The 24,275-nt window shown below is 42.2% G+C and overlaps 1 protein-coding gene across 3 annotated transcripts in view; it reads left to right on the forward strand.

Annotated features, from left to right (window-relative positions):
• LOC144729733 (neurexin-1-like) overlaps positions 1-24,275 on the forward strand; it is a 379,724-nt gene that overhangs the window by 214,607 nt on the left and 140,842 nt on the right. Inside the window, exon 1 of one of the 3 annotated variants that reach the window (XM_078610193.1) lies at positions 23,430-23,942. The exons of the other annotated variants lie outside the window; for them this stretch is intronic. Within the exon in view, the coding sequence (XP_078466319.1) occupies positions 23,732-23,942 (211 nt within the window). The 5' untranslated portion in view covers positions 23,430-23,731. Of the gene's footprint in view, positions 1-23,429; positions 23,943-24,275 lie in introns of those variants that run through there. 3 annotated transcript variants of the gene reach the window in all.

A 24,275-nucleotide genomic window follows, 5' to 3' on the forward strand; every position in this document is an offset into this window, starting at 1 on the left:
GGGGGGGTACAGGAATGGTAACCACAACATTTTAACGATTCAACAAGCAGAATTAATACTACAAAACATTGTGCAAACAAACACGAACACGTGTAGACGCAAAACCTCCAGCAGCGAAAGTTAACGTGCAAAAAGATTCACCACGATGCATTCTTGGAGAATAAAAAACTTTAAGCGTCCCACACTCCATGGCCAGTGAACATGGACTAAATTCTAAGTGTCTTAAATCGCCACCTGTGTCCACCCAGCAGTCTAAGTGTGTGCACCAAACAGTCAGCCCATCGACGGGTCAGGCATGGTGGGTTAAAGTTCAGGTTCTCCCACCTTTTCCAAGACGTCTTGGCCAGCGAACAAGAGGAGGTCAAATACATTCTAGATTTGAAGCTTTCGTGACTGCAAGGATTCATATTCTTATGTTTCTTCGGTAAAGTCACGTAGGTAATTAAAATTAATAAAAGTAAAATAAATTAAAAATAATAAAATAAAAATCACGACGTTTCGGAGGCAACACAAGCTTCCGTCTTCAGGTGGAACCGTCATAGCACGATAGTCGTGATTTTTATTTTATTTATATTTTTTTATTTTACTTTTATTAATTTTAATTTTTTACCTACGTGACTTTACCGAAACAACCTAAGAATAGGTCAAATACAGTCTTGTGGGGCTCTCCAGGCCTTCTCCGCGAGTGGAGGCACTTCCGCCAGCGTTGGCATGAGCAAAAAATTGCAGGGCTCTCTACCTTTTACCTTACCAGCTTCACGGCTGCATTCATCTTGACACCTTTGTGTTGTCATTCTTAATCGTGTCTCTCCCTCCGACACGTCTTCATTATTCTTCTCTCGATTCCTCGTGCTTTGGCTTGTATCGCCGCCGTATGTGGTATCCCTTCCAAGTCCACTCTTGTCACGTGTCCGAACCATCGCACTCGTTTTTATTTAATCTTCTCTAGTCTTGTTATTTCTTGTCTTGCTGGGGTTTTTTTATCACTTTTTTTGCCCTACAGTTTTCAAACTCAGTTTTTACTCTCTATCCAGTGCACCATTCGTGCGGTCGACATTTCTTTTGATCTTCGGGTAACTCCAGCATCTGACTCGGGTCACATTATCAGCAGGACAGTTGGTTAAAATACTCTTAAGTTTCATTTCTATCAAAACTGTCTTTAGCCTTTCAGGTCTTGAAGTGATCCCTTACGATTCTTTTGGGGTCGAGAATATATTACTGTTGTTGTATACTGTAAAGTATACAAAAGCAGCCTTGTTAAATGATACATTGTGGTAAAAAAACAGTCGGTGATTCTTTTTTTTTGCTTAAATAAACATTATTGTTGTTTGAGACGAGGCTCAAAAGAAAGCTGTCTCTGATGTGGACCAATCAGTTTCAAGGACAATGCATATATTATCAGAGTATGTTTTTTGTTTGCATTCTGACCACAAGCATTGTGGTTAATGCAGACATGATTCCTTGCAAAAGGTTTCAGTTTGGTGTTTTAACATCTTAACACTTGTTTTGTTGCCAGACAAAAGGGTAAAAACCTATTATCATATTTTAGTACTGGCAAAGGGGAGGTCCCATGATGTTAATGCCGTCCTCAATCCCCTGTTTACAGCTCCGAACCAGTCGTGGAAATTCCATATTCTTCCGATGGGGCAAGTCGCTCCATCATAGCCAGAGCACTGTCGACTTGATGGGCTGAGTCAACCCCCAATGAGGATGTAAAGCTCCACAACCTTCCAGATTGCGGGCCACTTCGCTCGCTCGCTGAGCCACTCGTGGTCCAACTTGGGTTCAACTCAGCGTCTCAGTGTCTCAACCACCGATGGAATAATGTTTGCAAATTAACGATGCCCGTAATGCTAATTGATTTCAATGTTTTTTCTCTTTTACGTCTCGGCCAGAGTAATTTTTGTAACATTTTCTTTCAAACGTTGCAAGGCGTTTAATTCAGTAGGGGTTTTGGGAGCTTCTAATTCAATTTGATCAAATGCCATGCTTCATCATTGGTTTACTGAGTCTTTTTTTCCCAGCGCATCGGCCATCCGTGGAATGTGAAAATCGTTTTGCCTTGCCAGTAATATTAACCTTGTATCTTCAGAATGCGTCAAGATACGACATGATAGATGGGTTCTAGGATAGCCTAGCGGATATTTGTCTTGACGCTGAGTCAACATAAACAGAGCCAGTAGTTTTGCTGTCTGAAGCACTATGATAGGTTATTGAAGGAATTAATAAAAGCATCAAATGCATTAAATTGCACATGACACACTTCACACTCATTCACATCTGTAGGCCACTGTCTTTCATTCATATTGCTTTAATGAAGCATCAACCCGTTTTCCACTAAGCAACACCACTTAGCAACGTCTGCACTTTCGTAAGATGTAATGATTTTAAGTGGGCCCTTACCTGTGAAATATAGGCCATTCAATTAAGATCACGTAATTATTCAAATGTGTGACCTCTAACCAATGACAAAGTAGCATACATGTCCTCACCTGTCATGGCTTTTTTGAGGATATGTCCATAGAATTAATGGCTAAGTGGTGCAGATGTGTCAAGTTCAGGAATCCGGCAGGTGATGCTCACATTCATCCGTGGCTAACCGGCGTTAATGCGAAGCAGCAACTGACAGCATGTGGCATTATGTAATTATGTTCATATCTATGCGCAGAGTGAGAGCCTCCCACAGACCAGTCTGATAACCACTGTTTCAAACGGGCAGTTACATAGATAAAAGGAGACGGAGCAATGAATTCAGTTTACGTTCCGGTTCTGGGTGGATTATTACATCATAGGATCGTGAGAGATGGTGGCAGCTTGTGGAGGTCTTCATCCAGCATCTAGCAGTGGATTGAACATGGCCAATAATAACTATATGTGTAATTCACGGACTTTTGGCAATCTACAGCTGGAAGAAGACGTCCCAATGTCACGTCTGTCATGGGGGTTGTTTGACTAGACTTCACCACGCTGGTGAACACGGGGGTTAGTGAGGGTGGGCAGCGAGGGGATGTCCTTTACTGATGTTAGCCGTGGCAGGAAATCAAACGCTGGGAATCAAACACAGGTCACTGGGTTCACAGCGCAGTGTGTCAACTGCCTACCCATCGCTCTACTCCATTGGGCAATATGTGGGCCATATGTAAAGCAGGTGATTAAAGCACAGCGGATGAGGGAAAGGGTCCAAATTGCCTCGCACTCCTGTGAGTGGAATCCCATGGTTTTGAGTGTTGGGTACAAGATCTCGCCTTGTATTTGTAGGAATTTGACGCTGTGGCTAATGCTTAAATGCCCATGTCCACGCATGCACAATACTCATGAAAAATGTATCAGGCTTTTGCTTAATTATCTGTTATAATTTCAATATTTGCATAAATGTAGCGCTCCAAAGTACAAATGAAAACTGTGCATTTGAAGTATAGAAATGTCATTTTATATGCAAAATATTGCAACTACACATGAAATGAACCTTGAAATGTCATCTGACATGTTTCATTCGACATTAACTCTGAGTGGCTGTAGGCATTTGTTTACCCTCAAATGCCTGCAGGCGAATTTAATCATCAAGGTCAAAACATTTACGTTTAAATGTTGTACAGGACCGACCATGACAATGCGGGCTATATATTTTCATCATTATACAATTTTGTATTTATTGTTGCATCTTATTTTTCCTCTCATTCAAATGGGCAATGTATTCATGCATGCATGCATGTAATAATCCCAGGTATTCATCCAGTAAATGCAAATTATTTAATGTCAATTAATTACTCAGGAAACCTTCACTGAGTCTTAAGATTCATATCCATGAGGGACCTGCATTGATGATGATTATATATGATTATTTTATATATGGAGAGATGTTAGGCCAACCTTATTCATGAGTGTCTGGCTTCATTAGGGAGGAAACCAGAGTACCCAGAAAATAATGAAATATAAATGAGAGAATAACACTCCACACTCCTCACAGATAGATTCAATCCACGAACAAGACCCAATACATAATCGTCATTATGTACAGTATCGTTGTGTATGTACTTCCACCTCTAAGAAAACCTCACAGTCTCATGCCTTCAACACCTGGTATGGCACTAATGATCACCCATCCAAGTATCCACCGGGCTCAGCCCTCCTTGGCTTCTGAAATCCGATGAGATATGGCACGCTCGGGGTTGAAAATAACATAACAGCAATTCATTACGCCTTGGCTTCACTCAAAGTGATACTCGGCGCTTCTTCAGTCGAGGCGTAAACCAGCGCAGTGCCTCTTCTGCCGTCTTCATGCATCGCCCTCACTGGCAGACAACCCTCGCTGTGGAAAAGTAATGGAGGTGCGCCTCTCCTGTTATTACACGATAATTGAATTTGCTGGTAAAAACCCATTTTTTATGTCGCTGTGAAAACGGAAAGTCCACGTGATGTCTATTGGAGGAGATAAGGGCTGTGGTAATGGAACCACGACCAGATAGCAACGTTTTCAGATTACAGCTGTTTGTCAGCAGCAAGTAATGAGCCCGTGTCAACCACTGCATCAACACTGCCTTTTTGACGACCAACAGATACGATCTGTATGGAGAAAAAGGTGCATTTCAAGTTCATTGTTGTACTTGTGAATTTTTGTATATTTGATGCGTATGTGCATCAATACTATAATTTCGTATATCGTCCACGTTACAGTTGGTCTTTTCTCTGCTCGCCATGTAGAATAGTGAGCGGCTTTGCAATTGGAATGTCTTGAATTCAAATTCTGATTTGGGGGGTTAACTCAGCCCATCATCTCTATAGGGTTTACAAAATAAGTACCACCAACATGTAGTTCTCTTGCCAGTAACATCTGGTAATGCAGCAGAATTTGTTTCAATACGCCTGACTCTGGCAATGGGACCCAGAAGGTAAAACAATGTCCAGACTTTGCTTGCTTAAACTCTGGACTTTGTTGCGCGTAGATGCTGATGCACTAAAAATATTCATCTTAATATGTGGAGACACAGAATTCAGTTCTGCTTATATAATAGATTAATCGTGACCTCAGGTTGTCACAAATCATCACGGCAGCAGGGGTTAAGCCTTACATGATCATTGGTTTGTGATGTGTAAATATATTGACTCCTAATTGTTTTATTTCCCCGCATCATTGGTAACAATGACCTATTTCTGGTCAACATCTCTGGCAGTATTATAAATGATGAGTATAGTCCAGTCTTTGTAAAGTTTTGCTGTTTAATTACATGAACTCAAATCTGAATCATGGGTGGTCTGTGTTTAATCTAGCAATGCAATGCTGATAATTTAATCTTATTTGAATGGTATGCATAATGGGATGCCAAGTTTCCGAACAATGTAATGGAACTGTTATAAATACGGTGAGTGTTATTTTTCGGGGATATTCTGCTCAAAATGAAGTTGTGATTAAGTACGAGAAATGCCCTGGGACACAGAGTGGAGGCACCTGCGTTGCATTCGTGGTATTATTCGGCAGAGCGATGTAAATGGACCCATTTGTAAGGTTATCTCAAACACAAAACACGGCTCATTGTTTTGTTCCAATGCTAAATAATTGTTAGGGCAAAGCTAATGTGATAAGACTTTTTTTTTAAAGGGCTTGACAAAACATACAATGCATTTTAATAATTAATGTGTAATTACCGTTATGTCACTTGTAGGATGCTAAAATCAAGCATAATCCATTGATCAACATGTTTGAACAATGGAGGTCTTTATGCAAGCTTATTACGCAACATATATACGGCCTGCAATTAAAATTTGAGTTGGAAACTTAAAAGACTTGCCATGTGGAGTTCAGTCAGGTTGTGAAAACATACTTAACCTGTGACTCTTTTAAGTATAGTGCACTTCATAGATATACACCAATTTGATCGTAATAACGCTATAATTTACCAAATGCCTTTCCCCCTTGGAAACGTCAGTAATTATCAATAATTATACATCCTTTGATCTCAACACTTGCATTTTGCCCAACTCTTGCTATTATATAACAACATGCTGCTCTGTTCACGGCAGTTGTGTTCAATTGCACATAGGCTATGCTGTCATAGCCTTGTCCCTTTCCCTCTGTCCCCTTCTGCAATAATTATTTTAAACAACGCCTCTTCATGCACACAGTCCGCTGTTCACCATTAGCATCGCCATCAGCCACGTTCTCTCTCACGTGCCTTTGCCATGAAGAACGCACCTCCATGCATCTTCATAGTCTGCAGCGTTTGTCCGTGTTTCTGATGGGCGCCACAGTCTGTGGGCACACAGTTGGGACACTTCTTCATACATCGAAATGATGTCGCGGTGTTTATTTATATTGAGTTGGGTGGTGGCACGGCGATTTTGCATACTGCAAACGTCAGTGGTGAGTGATGTCTTAACTGAACACCAACCAGCATGGTTAAGTATGGTCAAACAGCCCCATAGCTGACACAACGTGAAGAGGTCTTCATCCAGCAATGTATTGACGAAGCACTGTAATTCATTGTGATTTATATGTTTTATGTGTATAATAATAATAATCAGTATTTGGCTGGACGCGTCGCTAAAAGGAGAGATGGCTGATGGGTGGGAATCGCTACTGAGTGGTAGTAAATGGAGCGAACGTGCCTAGGAATATGGAGCGACGAGAGTGACTCGTGTGTGGGTGCGCTGCTTGCTTTGTTGCATCGCATTGGATATTGAGGGATGGCGACGGCTTGGGATTGATCAAGTCTGATGACGGTAGTTTCTGAAAGCGTGGTTTGTGAACGTTGTCACCGCAGAACGTAGACTTGGGAAGAGCTTGCATTCGGACTCGCGGACACTGAGACCACAAAGATGCAAATCCACACTCATCAACGGCGTCCGGCAGGCAATTGTGTGCAGCACAGCCAACAACAGTGTGTGCAGCACAAATTGGCTGCACAATTGAACCAAAGATATATAACATGGGCGGTTCACAGCCATGTTCCGTATCCACACTGCCTAGTTTGTGGCAGTGCTTATGCAGAATGTCCAGGTGAACACATACACCCCAGTGATATTTTCGTAGCACTTGCCTCAACAGTCTGTTAAGGCTATACGGGGGGATCTTTGTCTTTTTTGGGGAGCGCTAGTGTCGTGGTTAGCGCTCTGCGCTATGAGCCCGGCGACCTGAGTTAAATGATTGCTCACAGCCAACACCAGTGACGAATATCTGAACCAGCCCTGGGCCTCTCCGAGGTCGACTCAACCTCAAATGAGTACCTGATGTGGTGTGTAAACATCACCAAAGGCGGCCGGGCGTGGTGTTGGTCACCCACCCCCTCGTGTTGTGTCGGCCTTCATAGGTGCTACTCGTTAACAGCGATTGTCCCAACAGTCGGTGTCTCTTGAGATTTTCTCTTGCACAGAAATTGCTGCAAAATGCCCCCTCTGTGGTGTAGCTGGGAATGCTGCAGAATGCTGACTCTTTTCAAATGGGGCTTTCTGGCAATCGGTTCGGTAGATGCTTTAAATTGGCATTGCCTTCTGTTTGTGCAAATCGGATGACTTATTTCCACACTTGCTTAGGATGAAATGTACACATTGGTGCTTCTTGACAGTCTTCTCTTTGGCTATAAGTAGGCCACGTAGTATATGTATATTTATTTGTTGGTTCAAATTCAACAAAAGAGCATTGCATTTGAATGTAGAGCCGACCTGTATATGACACAACATAGCTAGGAAACATAATAACATAATTATGGTTATTACACTGAATGTGCATTCCTAATTTCAAATCAAACAAAAAAACATTGCATTTGAATGTAGAACCTACCTATATATCGCACAACATAGCAACAAAACATAATAACATAATTATTGCTATCACACTGGATGTGTATTCCTAATATCGCCGCTTAATCCACCGGCTTATTTTCACCCTGCAGTGTAAATGAGCAGGCGGCGGGGGAAGGGGGTAAAGTTTGGGTGCTGTTATCTCTTCCAGGAGATCTGACCAGAATGGAAGAGTACCCTTACCACCTTTACCACCTTTACCTCATAAAGAAAGTAACGATTAATGTGCTTATCTACTTCACTAAATTAAATAGTACAAAAAATCGCGTTCAAATTGCATTGTGAAATCGATTACCTTGGGGTCAGCTTAAGCATCTTCTTGGTATTCACATTTTTTTTTTCGTAAAAAGTTTCAGCTTTGGCCAAAGGCAATGTACGACTATGCCGAGAACAAATAATCCATTTAGATATAGAATAGGACATGAAAGGACCATACATTTCTCATGCAAAAGCTCATTAGATTATGCAAATACTCTGTCTCTCGGTCTATTCTGCTTTGGAAACATTGAGAATTTTACCATATGGTGGTATCCATACAATTTTCTTAAAATATGAATTTAATTACTATTAGTACGTTATATAATCCTTAACTATATTTTAACCTTCATTATCTTTTTAAAACCTCCATATGTTTTGCATTCGCAGTTATGACATGAAATACATAAACCTTTTTTCCATTTACAGAAAAGGTTAAAATTCAAAATAATTTTACTCTTGCAGAAATCACCCAATTTAAAGAAGGCTTTTGTAAGCGTGAGTTTTCACCCAAAGAAAAAAAATCCGTCAAACTGATCAAACTCATTGTGCTTATTTTCATCGTTAAAACCTGCGCAGAGAACGCTGCTCTCTCCTCTGTGAATATCCGTTTGGATATGAGATCCTCGAATTATATCACTTCATTAAGGCAATGGGGGAGGCATACAAGTAATTATGTCCGAATGGAATTAAATCGCTGTAACAGATTGTAAAGGTGTTCAATGAGAGCCGATGTAAAGGTCACTTTTGGCGTTTGTCTGACGGTAATAATCACAATTGTCCCCTTCTTCTTGGTTTTTTCGGTAAAGTCACGTAGAAGGGAAGTAATAAAATAATAAAAATAAAACATAATAAAATAATTCTCACGACGTTTTGGCTACAACACAAGCAGCCGTCTTCAGGTGAAGAATGAGACACTGCCAAACTAGGAGCTTATATATAAGCTGGGTTGGAGGTGGAAGAAGAGCGCCTTAACAAAAGAATGTGCATATGAATATGTTAAATTCATCTTGTTATGCACATTCTTTTGTTAAGGCGCTCTTCTTCCATCTCCAACCCAGCTTATATATAAGCTCCTAGCTTGGCAGTGTCTCATTCTTCACCTGAAGACGGCTGCTTGCGTTGTAGCCGAAACGTCGTGAGAATTATTTTATTATTTTTATATTTTTCTTATTTTATTACTTCCCTTCTACGTGACTTTACCGAAAAAACCAAGAAGATGAATCCCTTCATAATCAACGTTTTTGGGTTTAGATCGCGTTATTTATAAATGTGTCGTAACCCTCCACCACCCGACACGGCCAATCAGTAAAAATGTGTCACGTTGACAAAAGACAAATAGCTCACTGCTTTAGCCCACCGGTGTGTTGAAGCCACAACATTTACAATTTGAGTACGACGTTTCGCTGGTAATTGCATCCAGCATCATCGGGCAATTCGCCAGAATGGTGAGGCTCTGCTGTGTCTCCCGTTCTTATATAGAGCAGCAGCAGGGTGACGTCATCATTAACTCATTAACTCATCCCTGCAGTCACGAAAGCTTTAAATTGAAACAATTGTCCCCTCCGCAAACTCATGTCGTCACTCCACCGGGCACGGTCCCCCCTCTATCCGCCCCCTCCGTGGTTCGCGATCAGCAGAGGTTGTGATTGAGATTTGCCAGAATTGACCGCCGTTGGGAGGGAACGGGGGTGGGGGGGGCAATGCGAAACTGTAGGCGGGTGACGAGGAGTGGGAGAAAGCAGGAGGGAGGGAGAGGTTCAAGGTGGGAGGGTAAGGTGAGCGGGGATGAGTGTTGTGAGGAAGGGCGGAGGAAGGAGGGCGGAGGGAGGCATTGTGATGGTTGTATGTACGTATGTTGAACTTCTTGTGCACTGTACGAAGCCAGGAGTGCTGATCGGTTACCCGTTTACAAATCACAAAGTGCCCCCCGCTTTTGTGAAACGCTCCCATTTCATGTCGTCCGCGTAAAGGTTTTGAACTATAAAAACTCAGGACATTCAGAAACCGCTCGGGAACTTCTTCTTGGTTCTTTCGGTAAAGTCACGTAGAATGGAAATAATAAAATAAAAAAAATTAAAACATAATAAAATAATTCTCACGACGTTTCGGCCACAACGCAAGCAGCCGACTCTGTCTACTCGACAGACCTGCTATCCACCTGAAGACGGCTGCTTGCGTTGTGGCCGAAACGTCATGAGAATTATTTTATTATGTTTTATTTTTATTATTTTATTATTTCCATTCTACGTGACTTTACCGAAATAACCAAGAAGATGAATCCCTGCAGTCACGAAAGCTTTAAATCGAAATTCACTCGGGAACTGTAGCTGTTGATTAGACAATTCAGTATCCAGATATATAATGAAATAATTTGACGCCATTGTCTATCGGTGTCGGCACCATCATCTTGGCCTATCATTTGTGGCCAAGTCGATTTTGAAAAATAAGTGAATACCTCAGTGGCCTTTTTTCTGGTATTTGTATATTTGGGTGATTTGTTTACCTTTCTTGTAATTTGCTCCCCTGTTATGTTTTTGTATTTGTTGTTGTAACGACTGGACATCTGTGAAAAGGAGCTTTATAGCTCATCGGATTCCTCCAGTGTCAATAAATATTCCGATTATGAATTTGGGCGTGTAGCTTCGTCTTCAACCAGACGTTCCGGCTCGCATTGCCCTGCGGTCGAGTGTCGAAAATAGATCCGCAACAAAACTCGAAGGTACGCGCGCTCCACCACCCAAAGGGACGCCCACGCTCTACCCGGTGCCGCTCATGGATCGTCACGCTCGACCATGTGGACCAGGCCTTTGTGCGGGAGGTCTGGATCTGGGCGATGGATCACAGCACCTGGAGGGACGTTCAAAACGGCCCATTGATGGCTTAGCGAACACTGCTGTTGTCTATCTGCCTCTGGTTAAAAGGCCTCCCCATGCTGTGGGCAGTCGTTTGTGGGGGTTGTTTAACCACACTTCACCACACTTCCGAGTGTGGATTGGTGAAGTGGGCATCCAAAGCTGGTTCAGATATAATTCACCTCTGATGTTAGCCGTGTATAGGAGGTGAATTCAGGTCCTCGGGTTCATAGTGGCAGAGTGCTAACCACTGCCCCACCGCTCCGCTCATATAAAAAAATATAGACTTTGTGTTGTTTATGAAATAAACCTACGTATGCTAACAAAAGCGAGTGTTTTATTTATACCAGCAGAATAAACTGACGTAAAAAAATGCTTCTTTCTGTAACCATTTATGCTTATTTAATAAATAAGTTTATAACAATAATGACATTTTGTATAAATGTGTTCTACTTGGTGGAAAGAAAACCCATTACCAAGCCTATCTTGCTAGTCTTACAATCACCTTGACAGGGTGTCTCTGTGCACCACTGCCATACAAGAATTGCTCAGGCATTTATAAGTGGCACAATGTCCAATGCAGTGTTAGTTATTGTACATATTGGCACAGTTATATTCTTAAAATACTTATTAAGATACATATTTTTTTAAGATCCTAACAGGTATGCAGTACTTTAGTCAATTGTTATTTTTTGTTTTAGGTTTTCATTGTTGAAGACCTGCTGCACGATTGTTGAACACTGGTTGGCGTATCATGCATTTGGTGGAGTGGTGGCGTGTTGGTTCATGTACCGCTAATAACTGGTGACCTGGGTTCATTACCTAGCCAAGGCTAATGCAAGTGGTGATATCTGAATCAGTCTTGAAGCCGCTCTCCCCTTCACCAACCTGCAACGATCGGCAAGGTGAAAGTTTGGTCAAACAATCTCCATGGCATGTGCATAGGGAGGCCTTCTTCCGGTCGTGGCTTGGCTCAGCGGTGAACGTTGTATTAAACAAATATAGTACGCTTGATAATGGAACACTAATTCGAAATTTCATGGACGTTATAACACTGGATTTTAGAAGCAAATTGATTGAATAAATAAAAAGGCAATTCATGAACTCTGTATCGCTGTTACACTCACCCACATATAATTTTATGAGATTGACTCAAATTTGCAATTTACTGTTGCGTGACCTTGGCCACTTAGAAGTATTCCTAAGAAGAAGGGGGAAAAAGCCACCAGGAAATACTGTTCTCCAATAACTTACTGACAGCATCACACTGCGATGCTCAATACAGCAATTAAAAACAGGCTCGCAAGGTGAAAAGGTGAAAGCATATTGTGCACTTAGTGATATTTCTTAGCTGCCATTTACTCTCGATTTACCCATATAATGCTCAGTGTTGCTTTCCATATTGGATTTTATTTCTTGCAGGGCTATTTAAGCAGCATCGCCTGCCACAGTAATCCATCATATCTGCCCGTCCATTGTATTTATTTTTTTCTCTCCAGACGCGTTGTCCGTTATCTGCTGAAACACATGGCAGAGTGATGGTGTTAGTTCCCTCTGGCCTAGTATCTGCAAGGCGGCCACGATGACCTTGCATTAAAAGGTTTAGCCAGTAGACTGGCAAACTGGAATCTCCTTTTTGGAGGGAAGCGAGTGCAGAAATATAAGGCAGCAAACCAGGGATACGCAGAGAATAATTTTATCTGCAGTGCCACAGGCAGCCAAGGCTCATGTGATCTGTGGCAATGTCAGTGCCGAGAAAACAGTCTTTCCATCCTCCAGACAGCATGCAGGCTTAGCCGAACATATGCCCGCTAATCCAGAGGCAATTGAATGGTATTTAGAAAGGTGGTTTTTTTCATGGCTAAATTGCCAAAAAAATAGTTCTGTTTATTTGGATACATAATTTAATGTGTCTTAATTAGTCTATGTAGGGGGATCAGTGGTGCGCTGGTTACCAGGCTGTGCTATGAACCCATTTATTGTAGTTTGATTCCCAACCATGGCTAACATTGGCGGCAAATTATATTTTTAACTGATCATCGGCTCCCTCGCCCTTAACCGACCGGCATACTGAAGTAACGGTCATACAACTCGCATGACCAAAAACGGCATGGGGAAGCCTGTAAATTATGAATGTTATTGCATTTTTCATGTAATTACTCAATATTAGCGTTGCCTTGCTGTAAGCGTGTTGAATTGAGTTTGAGACTACAGCATATTTGAATATGTTAAGGTGTTGTGCAGTCTATCGCATGCATTCTTAAGTGCTGTTGAAAGCACAGGCTAAAATCAATTGAGGAGTGTTGCAAGTACATGGAGGGACTTTGCAGTTCAAGATCTTGCATGGGTATGAGGCTCTGAGAAAACGTTCCAAATATCTAAACACCAGGGTGAGGAGAGGCATTTAGTTTACATTAAAATCAGACATCCAGATGTACGTTTCAGCCCATCATCCATCCGAGGTCAATAAAATAAGTGCCGCTTTGTGGGGAAGTCAACAGTGGTTGTCCTATGGATGGGGCTTGCCCCTGCCATAGGAATGGAGAATTTCCACCACTGGCTCTTGGCTCTTAACAGATGAGCACTGCTTCAATTTTTTTTTAAAATCCTGGCCATTCCAGTACATGTAAATTTTTAGCTTTAAGTATGATTTTTTTTAAGCAACCATCATCCAAACAGCCCTTCTCTGAGTTAAATCCTCTATATACTTTAACCTTGAGGTCATCAATCAAAAAATAGCATCTTTCAAAATCGCTTTTGTAATCGGGGATTAATGGGACTTTTGTTGTAATGTTTTAAATCTCTGGCTCTTGAAGGCAACGGTGATGTCGCGTTCGATTGTGACATGGCACTCGTGTAGCTGCCAAGAAGTGACGTGAAGTGCAATTGTAAGAGACATCTCTTGTGTGTTTTTGTCGATTTGAATATTTTTTAAAATAATGCTTCAGTTACATTAATTATATGATGTAAATACAGTTGCTGACATTCAGGTCCCTAATTTAGCGTTTTGGCATCGCTCTTCTGGAAATAGTTTTTTGTTTTCTATAATTCATCATCATATTAAGTTTGTGTATGTATTTCATTTTAACTAGCGGGTAACTAGTTAAACTAAAATACCCCGCTAATTGGAGGTGCGGGTGGAAGGACCATAAACTTAACATAAAAAGCATTTCTAAAGAAATGAGTTTTCAATCTAGACTTAAAAGTGCATAGCTCCCAATGGCTTCTTAATATCGGAAGGAACACTGTTCCAGACAAAGGCAGAAGCGCATCTGAAAGTGCGCGATGCAGAATGTTGGCCTACATTCCTGAAAGCAGTGTCTTGTGGCCAATCCTTGGTATTGTTGGCCTGCATCAATTAATTGTACTCACAATTCAACGACTTGGCAGGATTTTTGGTCACGATTCAAGGCTTTTGCGTTTCTCCTTTGTTGTGGCGAGTAATACTGCCTCTTGTGACCGCAGTGGTAACGTGAATCTTTTTTGCGCACACGGTAAAAAAGGTAAAGGTGCATCTCTGAAATTGCTCGCAACACACAACTGGTGCAAGTGCCTCTACAAGAAGGGTCTCTCTAATTAGCCCCTATAGATGTTAGTTGACCTACTCCTCCACGCAGCGATTCATCTTGAAAGAGGTAGGAGTAACCACACCTTACAAAGAGTAAACAACTCTAAAATAATCTGTTTTGACACTCATAGCTCGATGCCTATGCCGTGAACATCATCGTTGATGTAATAAACTGAACGACGCTTCGTTGTAACCCACATTTTTTACAACACGCAAGGAATGAGTAAAATCAACTCAACCTTTTTTCACGATGCAAAAAAAAATCAACACTTTTTTGAAGAAGTGCAATTGTGATCCTCTCGTCCTTGGTCAAAATCTAAATAGCTTTAAGCAAATGCGAGCAACTGACAGGCAGTGGATTATGACATATCTCTATCTTAATTGCCGTGCAATAGCTGATGGCCATTGTCAAAGTCCGCTGGCCATGAGAGGGCTTTCAGGGGAGAGTTTGTGTGTAACTTTGCTCTGTGGCACTGTGGCATGTCTCTAATTTTCAATCGAAAGACAAGTCACGATGTGACTGCGACTTGCCACTATGTGACTGTGACTTGCCGTGACAGCATATTAGTGGGCTCCGTCAACCGGCCAACCCATTTAAGCAGTACAAGTGTGTCTTTGGGAAGTTTCACATCACGCGTCGAATATGATGCGCCTCTTGTTTATTCATCAGCATTATTAGTGGGGAGAAAGAAAAAATTTGTGTTTAAATTAAAATTGCACTCACGGGTGAATAAACTGTCACCGTTTTTTTTTTACCGATAGGCTTTCATTGAAAAGTTTGAAGGTATATCGGCGTTAATGTTATACATATTCATAATAAAGGTTTTTGGGTTAGATCGTGTAAGTATGTGTCGTGACCCTCCACCACCCAACACAGCGAGTTAGTAAGGGATTTGTCACGTAAACAAAAAGCCAATTAGTTACTACTTCAGCCCACCGGTGTGTTGGAGAGTAAAGCCACGACATTTACAATTTGAATACGACGTTTCGCTGGTAATTACATCCAGCATCATCGGGCGATTTGTCAGAATAGTGAAGCAACCCACGTGCTTCCGGTCTTAAATCGAGCAGCAGCACGACGTCATCACTGAACCCAATCAGGTGCAGAGATCAGAGGCGGAGGAGGGGGGGGTATTGTAATTATATAAGAGCTTAGTAATCAGTTAATTCATATGTTTCCTCTATAAGGAATAGTAATTGTAAGATGTATTGCTTAATAATACGCTTCCAGGCCGCACTAAGCCTGTATGAATATTGTTTTTTTCTTCTTCTGTGACTTATAATTTTCTTGCAGGAGTGTTTGTCCATGAGTGAATTTGTTATGTTGTTGTTATTGCTGAAATGCAGTGGGTTAAAGAAAAAATCTGCAAGTGCTGCCTGCAGGGCTTGCCATTGTATGGAAAATTATGTTACAAACACACACCACACACACATCTTTGTGTTGGTCTGAGCTCCGAAAATAGATGTTGCTTTTCACATTCTAGTGCATGCTTGCGTATTTATCGACTTGTTATGTTTACATTGTTAAAATGTCATAATTAGAAAATCTAAATCTACCGTACAGATGTTGGTTCGGAGGCCTTCCGAGGAAGTACTTGTTTGTTTATGGCATTTTTTTTACCCCATACATTTTCACTTACTTTACTCATGAATGTTGAGTTTGAGCAGCTCGGAATGTCATCTTCCCACTATGCCCGGTTCCAGTAACCAATTACTACGCCTGATTCGAATAATCAATTATGATTATTACTGTAAAATGCATTTTCACGTCTTTTTTTTAAATGGCCATGCCTGTCTACCATATACTTCAGTGATTCTATCAGCAGCAGAAAAAAGGATAGGATTGCAATCCATTGAAACTCATTTCAGCTACTCGTGATATTGGGCCATGCGCTATTTCGAGGAGAATTTTGTTTTTAAGAATTTTGGCAGTGGAAGATCTAAATATTTATGTCAATGCCAATACAATTTTGCTTGATGTACCACAGTAGGCTGTAAATGCAGCATAAAAATAACGTATGAGTATTACAGTACTTATTTTATTGACTGCAGACGTTGATATTTTCCACAATGAGGAATGCTGCTAGGGTGCAATTGTCAGCACACTGGACTCGCAATTCAGAGGTCGGTGGCTCGATCTCTTGGCGCGGCAATGGAAACATTGGTGGAAGTTTCTTACCCCCCCCCACCCTCCGTCTCCGTCCACTCCACGGTACAAATGGGTACACCATTGTTAGTTGGTTTTTCCCCTTTTTTCTGGCAACAAAACAGCTGTGTTAAGATGTTAAAACACCAAACTGAAACCTTTTATAATGAATCATGTCTGCATTAACCACAATGCTTGTGGTCAGAATGCGAACGTACGCCTTTTGGCGTCCTCTGGTCTAACACCGTTTGAGACGAGGCTAAAAAAAAGCTGTCTGGTGTGGACCAATCAGTTTCAAGGACAATGCATATATTGTCAGAGTATGTTTTTTGTTTGCATTCTGACCACAAGCATTGTGGTTAATGCAGAAATGATTCCTTGTAAAAGGTTTCAGTTTGGTGTTTTAACATCTCGACATCTGTTTTGTTGCCAGAAAAAAGGGGAAAAACCTATTATCATATTTTGGTACTGGCAAAGGAGGTCCCATAACATTGTTTGTTGATAAGCAGATCACGTGTGTTGGGTTCAAGTGTGGGTATTCCCACCTCTTCCAAGGCACCAGGCCAATGGGGAAGAGTCGCCCAAAAGTAACCGCCACAGGGGCTCTTTGGTGGAGGCCCTTTTGCCAGTAGTGTCGTGAGCCAGACATGGCAGGGGTGTTGTGCCTTTACCGTTTCAACCTTTTAATAATATTCAAATTTTCTTGTTCATTATATTTGCCTTTTCTTTTGCCGTACGAGGCAGCAGTCAACCGTTCATTGGTTATTGTTGTCAGTTTACACTGGTATGGCATAATTGCTAATTCTGCATTCGAGACAAGATTGCGAAACTTATGAGTAAAATTATTTTATTGTCGGGCATTGCAATTACATCTTGTTGAACACTGGAGCCACTTCTGTGTATACCTTTTACTTTATTCTGAGTTTACTTTTTGGTTCTTTCGGTAAAGTCACATAGAAAATAAAATAATAATAGAATACGACATTTCAATTGCAACGCAAGCAACCGTCTTCAGGTAAGAATGAATTAGAAAACCAAAAATAGCAAGCTTAGTTTACTATGTTTGGTTTTCTAATGAATTCTTACGACGTTTCGATTGCAACACAAGAAACCGTCATCAGGTAAGAATGAATTAGAAAACCAAACAGAAATCGAAACGTCGTATTCTATTATTATTTTATTTTCTACGTGACTTTACCGAAAGAACCAAAGAGTAATTCCTGCAGTCACGAAAGCTTCGAATCCAGTTTATTGTGAGATGTCAAATAAAAAAAGTATGGCGGATTGCAGATCAGTTTGAAGATGCTCTGTCATGCTTGAGTAAGCCATTCCTACGGACGGGGAGGGGTCTCTGGCAGATGTGTCCTTCCTGTTATTCCAGCAATACACCTGTGAGTGTTCTGTCAGCCCGTTTCCATGGGCACTAAGGCATTGTAAATTCACAATTCACGGCTCCGTCATGCACAAGGAACCATAATTCCCACTGGTGTCCTCAGCACCGGCATGAATTGGAACTCCCGCTGTGTCCATAACTGAAAATGCCGACTTCTCGGAGCTGATATTTTTTTTGGCGGGCGGGGGGGGGGGTTAGAGATATAAGCTGGCTATCATGAAAGTACGTGATGGCATGATTTTAACCGAATTTAAGCTTTGGCAATTTGCACAAACATTTACATGGTTGTGGAAAATTCCCAAAGGGTCTCATAAACAATGTATGTCCACTTGTCACGTCATAAAATCACATCTGATTCCTCCGCCGTGTGGTGGGAATTATTGGGAAATCATTGCTGTATGGGAGACTGTCAAAATACCCTCTGGGGGGGTTTCTCTGGAGCTCCCTTTAGAAGCGTCCCTTCTGCCAGCAGTAACGTGAGCAAGACATTTTAGCGATTTATCTGTTCGTAAAGGCAATCCGGAGAATTTTACACAATACGCTGGTTTAATAGATGTTATTGGTATTAACCACCATGGGCCGTTAGCGCAAAACATTATATTGTCATGCTCTCAGGCTGTATAAAAAGGTAAATGTGCAGCCGCGAATTTGTTTGTGCATACCACTGCTGGTAGAAGGGCCTCCACTGCATGGTATTTTGGCCTCCTCCACGCTGGCAAGTTGTCTCAGAAGATGGCATTTTTATACATTTTCATGATGTGGCTGTTTGAACATGGGATGGATATTTGCGTGTGTGTCTTCGCTGGTGGGGAGCGGTGGCACAGTGACTAGCATGCTGCACTACGAACCAGGCGACCCGAGTTTGATTCCCGCTCAAAACCAATAACAGTAGCGAATATCTGAACTGGTCCTTGGCCTCTCCTCGGTCGACTCAGGAATAAAGGAGTTCCTGGTGCGGTGTGTAAACATCGCCACGAGGGAGACAATGGCGGCCGGCTGTGGTGCTGGCCACCCACCCCCTCGTGTGCCATGCCAGTCTTCATAGGTGCTCGCTAACAGCACTTGCCCAAACAGCCTGTTAAGGCTACACGGGGGAGATTGCCTTCGTGTTCGCCAGTGTTGGCATCCCACTCTCTCTGGCCCCATGCAGATGGATTCCATGCAGAAGATTGCAACACTTTGTATTCTGTTGACACCTACACCTCGGTTGTGGCATTGCAAAACTCCCATCAATACGAGGAAAGCAACCTGGTTGTTGCATCGTCGTAAATATTTAATGACTTCCACCATGTATGCCAAACAATACTGCTTATAGCTAACCATTTAACAGTGTCGAATTGATTCGGACATGAATAATGTAAGCAGTCATACGTTTTACTGTAAAAATGCTCCATTATCGGTTAAAGGAAGGTTGAACATTTGAGAGCTTTGGTTAAAGTTTTCAATTATTATTGTTATTATCACTCTTGTTTGTGCAGGGCACCAACGCCACCAGCGATGAAACTGGAGAGGTAAATAAATACAACTGCAGCAAATTGATTTTGATATGGATTTTTACAGCCACTCAAATCCTCCAAATCACAATTTGTAGAAGCCTCGCGTAAACGAAACATATGCAAGTTTTAGCGTGCAGTAAACTTAACACCTTAAAATATATGGAGACGTACGGGTTTGTGAGTTGCTTCTTAGTACTTTGCGGGAAACGTACATTTCTCACGTTGCTCTGGCAATAAATGTATTCATGCACCGCAGCAACAAAAGCAATAATAAAAAATAAGAATATTGCTCGCAATGCTGATATGATTCATAAAAAAAGATAGCTTTCAGCTGCAGTACTTGCTGTTGCCATGTGCTTGCAGAAGGATTATATTTCATGTGTCTAATTGGGAAAGGACTGTGCAATGTCAGGTCAGGTATGTTCAAGGATATCTTCTTTGGACTACTGTGTTTCACTTGCTTGAAGTGGCGTAAGGAATTGAGCAATATTATTGAGAGTTTGTGTCATGAAACCTTAACCCATTGCTTGCCTTTAAAAGAAAGCATAGTCCCAGTTCAGTCTCAGCCTTTGTTGGCAAAGTCATGTACAGAATATACTCGTAAAGTTCATTCTATTACAGTGTTTTGGGCCTTGAATATGGCAAATCAGGTAAGTTTTTGTGTCCTGTTCGAATAATTCTGCCGAATACCGTGAGTGCCAAGGTATGAGCATACATTGTATGGGCTCGCTGGTAATGGTTTTCAGGATAAGCGCCGTCTTGTCGAGTCTGATCACGTGGAATTTAGTTGCCTACAAAGTGTTTACTCGGTTTGGTGTGAGTACCCGCACTTTCCTCATAATCGTTTCCCTTTTCCAAAACTGACACCCATTCCTGATTTGTTTAACCTTTCTTGGTGACAGCAAAGCATATGGTGCCTTCCATTTGCAAACTAACTTAAACTTTCCCCACCGATAATCGAATCCACGCACATTACCAGAAGGCTTTTTGAAATATAATGGTATCGTTTCCTTTTTTCTTTAAAAAATATTTGATTAATGCGAGCTGGATATATAAAAATCGGTTGCCTACTACTATTAATACATGCTGTCGGACATGCCTTGCATATAAACACTGATGCACGTCGCCACCTCACCCCTTGTTGTCACTCTGTATAATTTCCGTAAATACGTAATGCACGGCTATTATGTGAACCGCCTTTTTAAAACCAGCACTTGTGCGTAAAAGTCCATCTGAGAGAGACAGGGGACATGAGAGAGTGTATAAAGGGATGGAGGTTTTTTTATTTTAAATACGGTTTCCTGCTCTTTTATTTGTTAGAGCGAGCATTAGATGCATTTGCGGTGGCAATTAAGCATGTTTGCATAGCTATTTGCAAGTTTTAGCCGGTGACCTTAGAACAATTATAGGCTTTTATATAAATTAATTGGCTACTCTGCTGGCTTTTATATTCAGACCACAAGCCGCGAGAAACTTTAATATCACTGGAGGTGGCCGTGACGTAGAACACGTGTTTTTTTGGTGGGAGTTGAATCTTTGTGTAATGATGTTAAACAGTGTTTCCCCCCCCCCCATTCTATTCTGGTCGTAGAGGTCCAAGGGGAATTGATTGGCACTTCACTAACATAGGATGCCGCTTTCCGTGGTACCAATGAGGCACGTAGAAATGTTCCCTGGGATGATTTGCGAGTAGCCACGTGGTGATGGTTTCAAAATGTTCCGAGGCCAGCATCAAAACACTTGATTTTCAAATAGGTCATAAGGCCGACGCTCGGATGCGATTGTATTATTTTTAACTTTCTTTTTACTCGTCAACAAAGGGGTTCCGTGCGTTTATGTAAATAGATACAAAAATGTAACCGTGTTTTGGTTATATCACACCCTTGTCATCTCTTCTCCCATACTTAAATAAACTACCCTTAACCTTTTCGGTGGCAACTCATCTGGTTTGGGGCAGCGGGTTCGTTCCCTGTCTTTATATCCCCCCCCCCGCTTGTCATAACCGGTTTAGTTTATGTTAACGGTGTGTGCCAATCGTCACAACGTGATGTCACGGGCCCGTGCATTGCTTCATAAAAACAATGTTGTCTCACTAATATGTGGGAGATAAAACTTTAAAATGTTTGATCAACATACGTGACTCTACCTCCGTGACTTTGCCGAAAGAACCAAAGAGTATTGATCCACATACATTTACACAGAGGATACAATGAGCCAGATGTTTTTGATTAATGGCTTTAATTGTAAGCGTAAACTCTCCGTGCGAGAGTACATTGAGGGCTGTGTACCAAAGTGATCATTCCCACGAGACGGGGTTGTCAGTGCTCGCTTGAAAGCTATTTTAGGCTGGGCCCCCAAAAGCCACAGGCGTAGGTATAAGCCAGCTCTTCTTTGCAGGGTTGCGTTGGCAAGGAATCTTAGTGTACCTATTATTGGTCCCGCAGACATTACCACTGCAGTCAACATCGTAGATGCATTGCTTTCACGAGCTTTATATTCCGTGCAGCGATAAATCCGCGCGTACGGCTCATTGTTTTGTGACGACGCCGAGATGCATTTTCCAACGCGCACGGTAACGGCGCGTTCAGCAAACGCTTTGCAATGGCAAAGAGCAACGCCAATTAACGCACATTATCAATTTCACATCGGATTAATGTGCCGTGCGCAAATGAATCATCGTAGAAGAAAGGAGCGCTTGTAACAGTTGCACATTCTCTTGTCGACGTACGAGAGTGACAGGATGTGGCAAATACAGTACATGAATGTCAACATATAATGAAATAAGGTGAATTCAAAAGCGTGCTTTTCGGGGGATTGGTTTGGGGTTAAAGGGAAGAGTTGGGGAGACTAAGTCAAAGTAACGGGTCTTTTTAATAATATTAAAAATTACGGTGCTACAATCGAGCAGCAGCCACTGAAGAGATGTGGTTGAAGTATATACGGCACAGAAATACAAAATAATGTAGCATGCAGTTTGTAAGAAAACAAGACAATTCTGTTCATAAAGCATGCTCATTTCACAACGCAGGCATAGTTGAGATGCTTATATAAAAGGAAAACGCTAATAATGTGACATTGCTCGTGGGTATGCAGCAGTAATATCAAAATATTAAATGAAAATATGTTTTAATTTAAGCACTGTATCAAACACTAACTGGCGGTGTATATGTCATCCACCTAAAGTGTTATTTATAATCTTCCAGTGTTTCAGGAAATCTCTAATATACGAATTTCGATCTCGTCAGCCTCCCACGGGCCATCATATATTAATGAAGCACAAGAGCAGTGGGAAAGGCAATCCCTTCAGATGAAAAAGCCAACGGTTGTTTTCAAATAGCGCTACAGGGTGACAGGATGTGACCCGAGGACAAAACATGAATGAACGTGTTAATATCGGCGAAAACACAAACAGGCGTCTATTCACCGGCACAATGCAATTAAGTGTGATATGAGCCACGGTTATCGGTGGTACTTCCCAAGCCCTGTCCCTCCTCCACCCCCCCCCCCAACCTCTCCGCCCTCCCTCGCTTGGAATCGTCTGCTCCTTTCGCACGGCTTCGTTGGTCCTGAGTGTTCCGCTGCTCAGCGAACCCTCCATTTGCATAGCGCCGCTCGTTGGAATCGCTTCACTTCGGCTCACATTCCAGGGCTCGCCTGACAACGTTTTCGGCGGTCGAGTGGGGAAACTGCGCGGTTCGGAGCGCAGCTTTTCGATGCAATTTCCGCGTTTTAGGGGCAGAATTTGTGTCGGATAGTCGAGCCATGCCGCTCAGAGTTTCAAGATTTTGCGCGTAGAGGCAAAAAAAAAATCGCCGCCTCTGTCCACGGTGGGATTTTGTTCCCAGTCTCGATATACCCGTTAACCGTTTTGTTACGAGATTTCTTATTTTCTTGTGTGGGGGGAAAAAAAAGAGAAAATTGCTTGTTTTTGTGTGGATAGTTATGGATTTTGTTCACCGCCGCAATTAATTAATCTTCTCTTCCTGAAATTACAACCCAAGACAAAACGCGATCGCCCACAATTTTGTGTGTGGGGGTGGAAGGGTGGAGGTTTCTCTAAATCGAGCAGGAGAACAGAAGTCGTTGATGACAGTGACCGTCGACATTCGAACAGAGGCACCCAGAGCCCAACGCTAACCGGACGCACGGAGAGAGAGAGACAGAGCAATGCAGCTTAGCAGGCCGGCCGGGCTCTGACTTGCCGCTAGGGTCCCCGCAGAAGCCATGGGGTGCCAGTGTCTCACGGAATCGGCCTCGCGCTTGGGCTGGCGGCTGTGGATGGCCGCAGCGGTGGCGGTGGCGGTGCTGACGGGGAGCCGCTGTGCCCTAAGCTCGGGGACTCCGCCGGATCAGGGACATCCCGGTGCCGCCAGGCAGTACCCAGCTGCGCCTATCGCCATTTACCGCACACCGGCCCCCCTTCGCGGGGGTCACGGTGGGTCCGCAACCCACCCACCAACCTCCACACACCAAGCCAAACAAATGGCTGTGGTTTGAATGTTTTGCTCTTTTTGTTGTTGTTGTTATTGTCGTCGTCCGTTGTTCTCGCAGCTGTTTTAAATGTTTTGCCGTCGTAAGAGTGAAAACGTATTTACGCGCTACGGCAAATAGTTTTGAGTTTTGCGCTCCGTTAATGTCCGTGGCAAAGTTTGCTGACGCGCACCCCTTGATGTAAAATATCCAATGGAGTGATTTTTGTTGTTGTTATTTACAGTTTACGTAACTTTCAATTGTTACACATTTTCAACATATATATTCACACGTTTCA

Source organism: Lampetra planeri, chromosome 33 (genome assembly GCF_965212315.1).
Source record: "Lampetra planeri chromosome 33, kcLamPlan1.2.h2, whole genome shotgun sequence".
Lineage (NCBI taxonomy): Eukaryota > Metazoa > Chordata > Hyperoartia > Petromyzontiformes > Petromyzontidae > Lampetra > Lampetra planeri.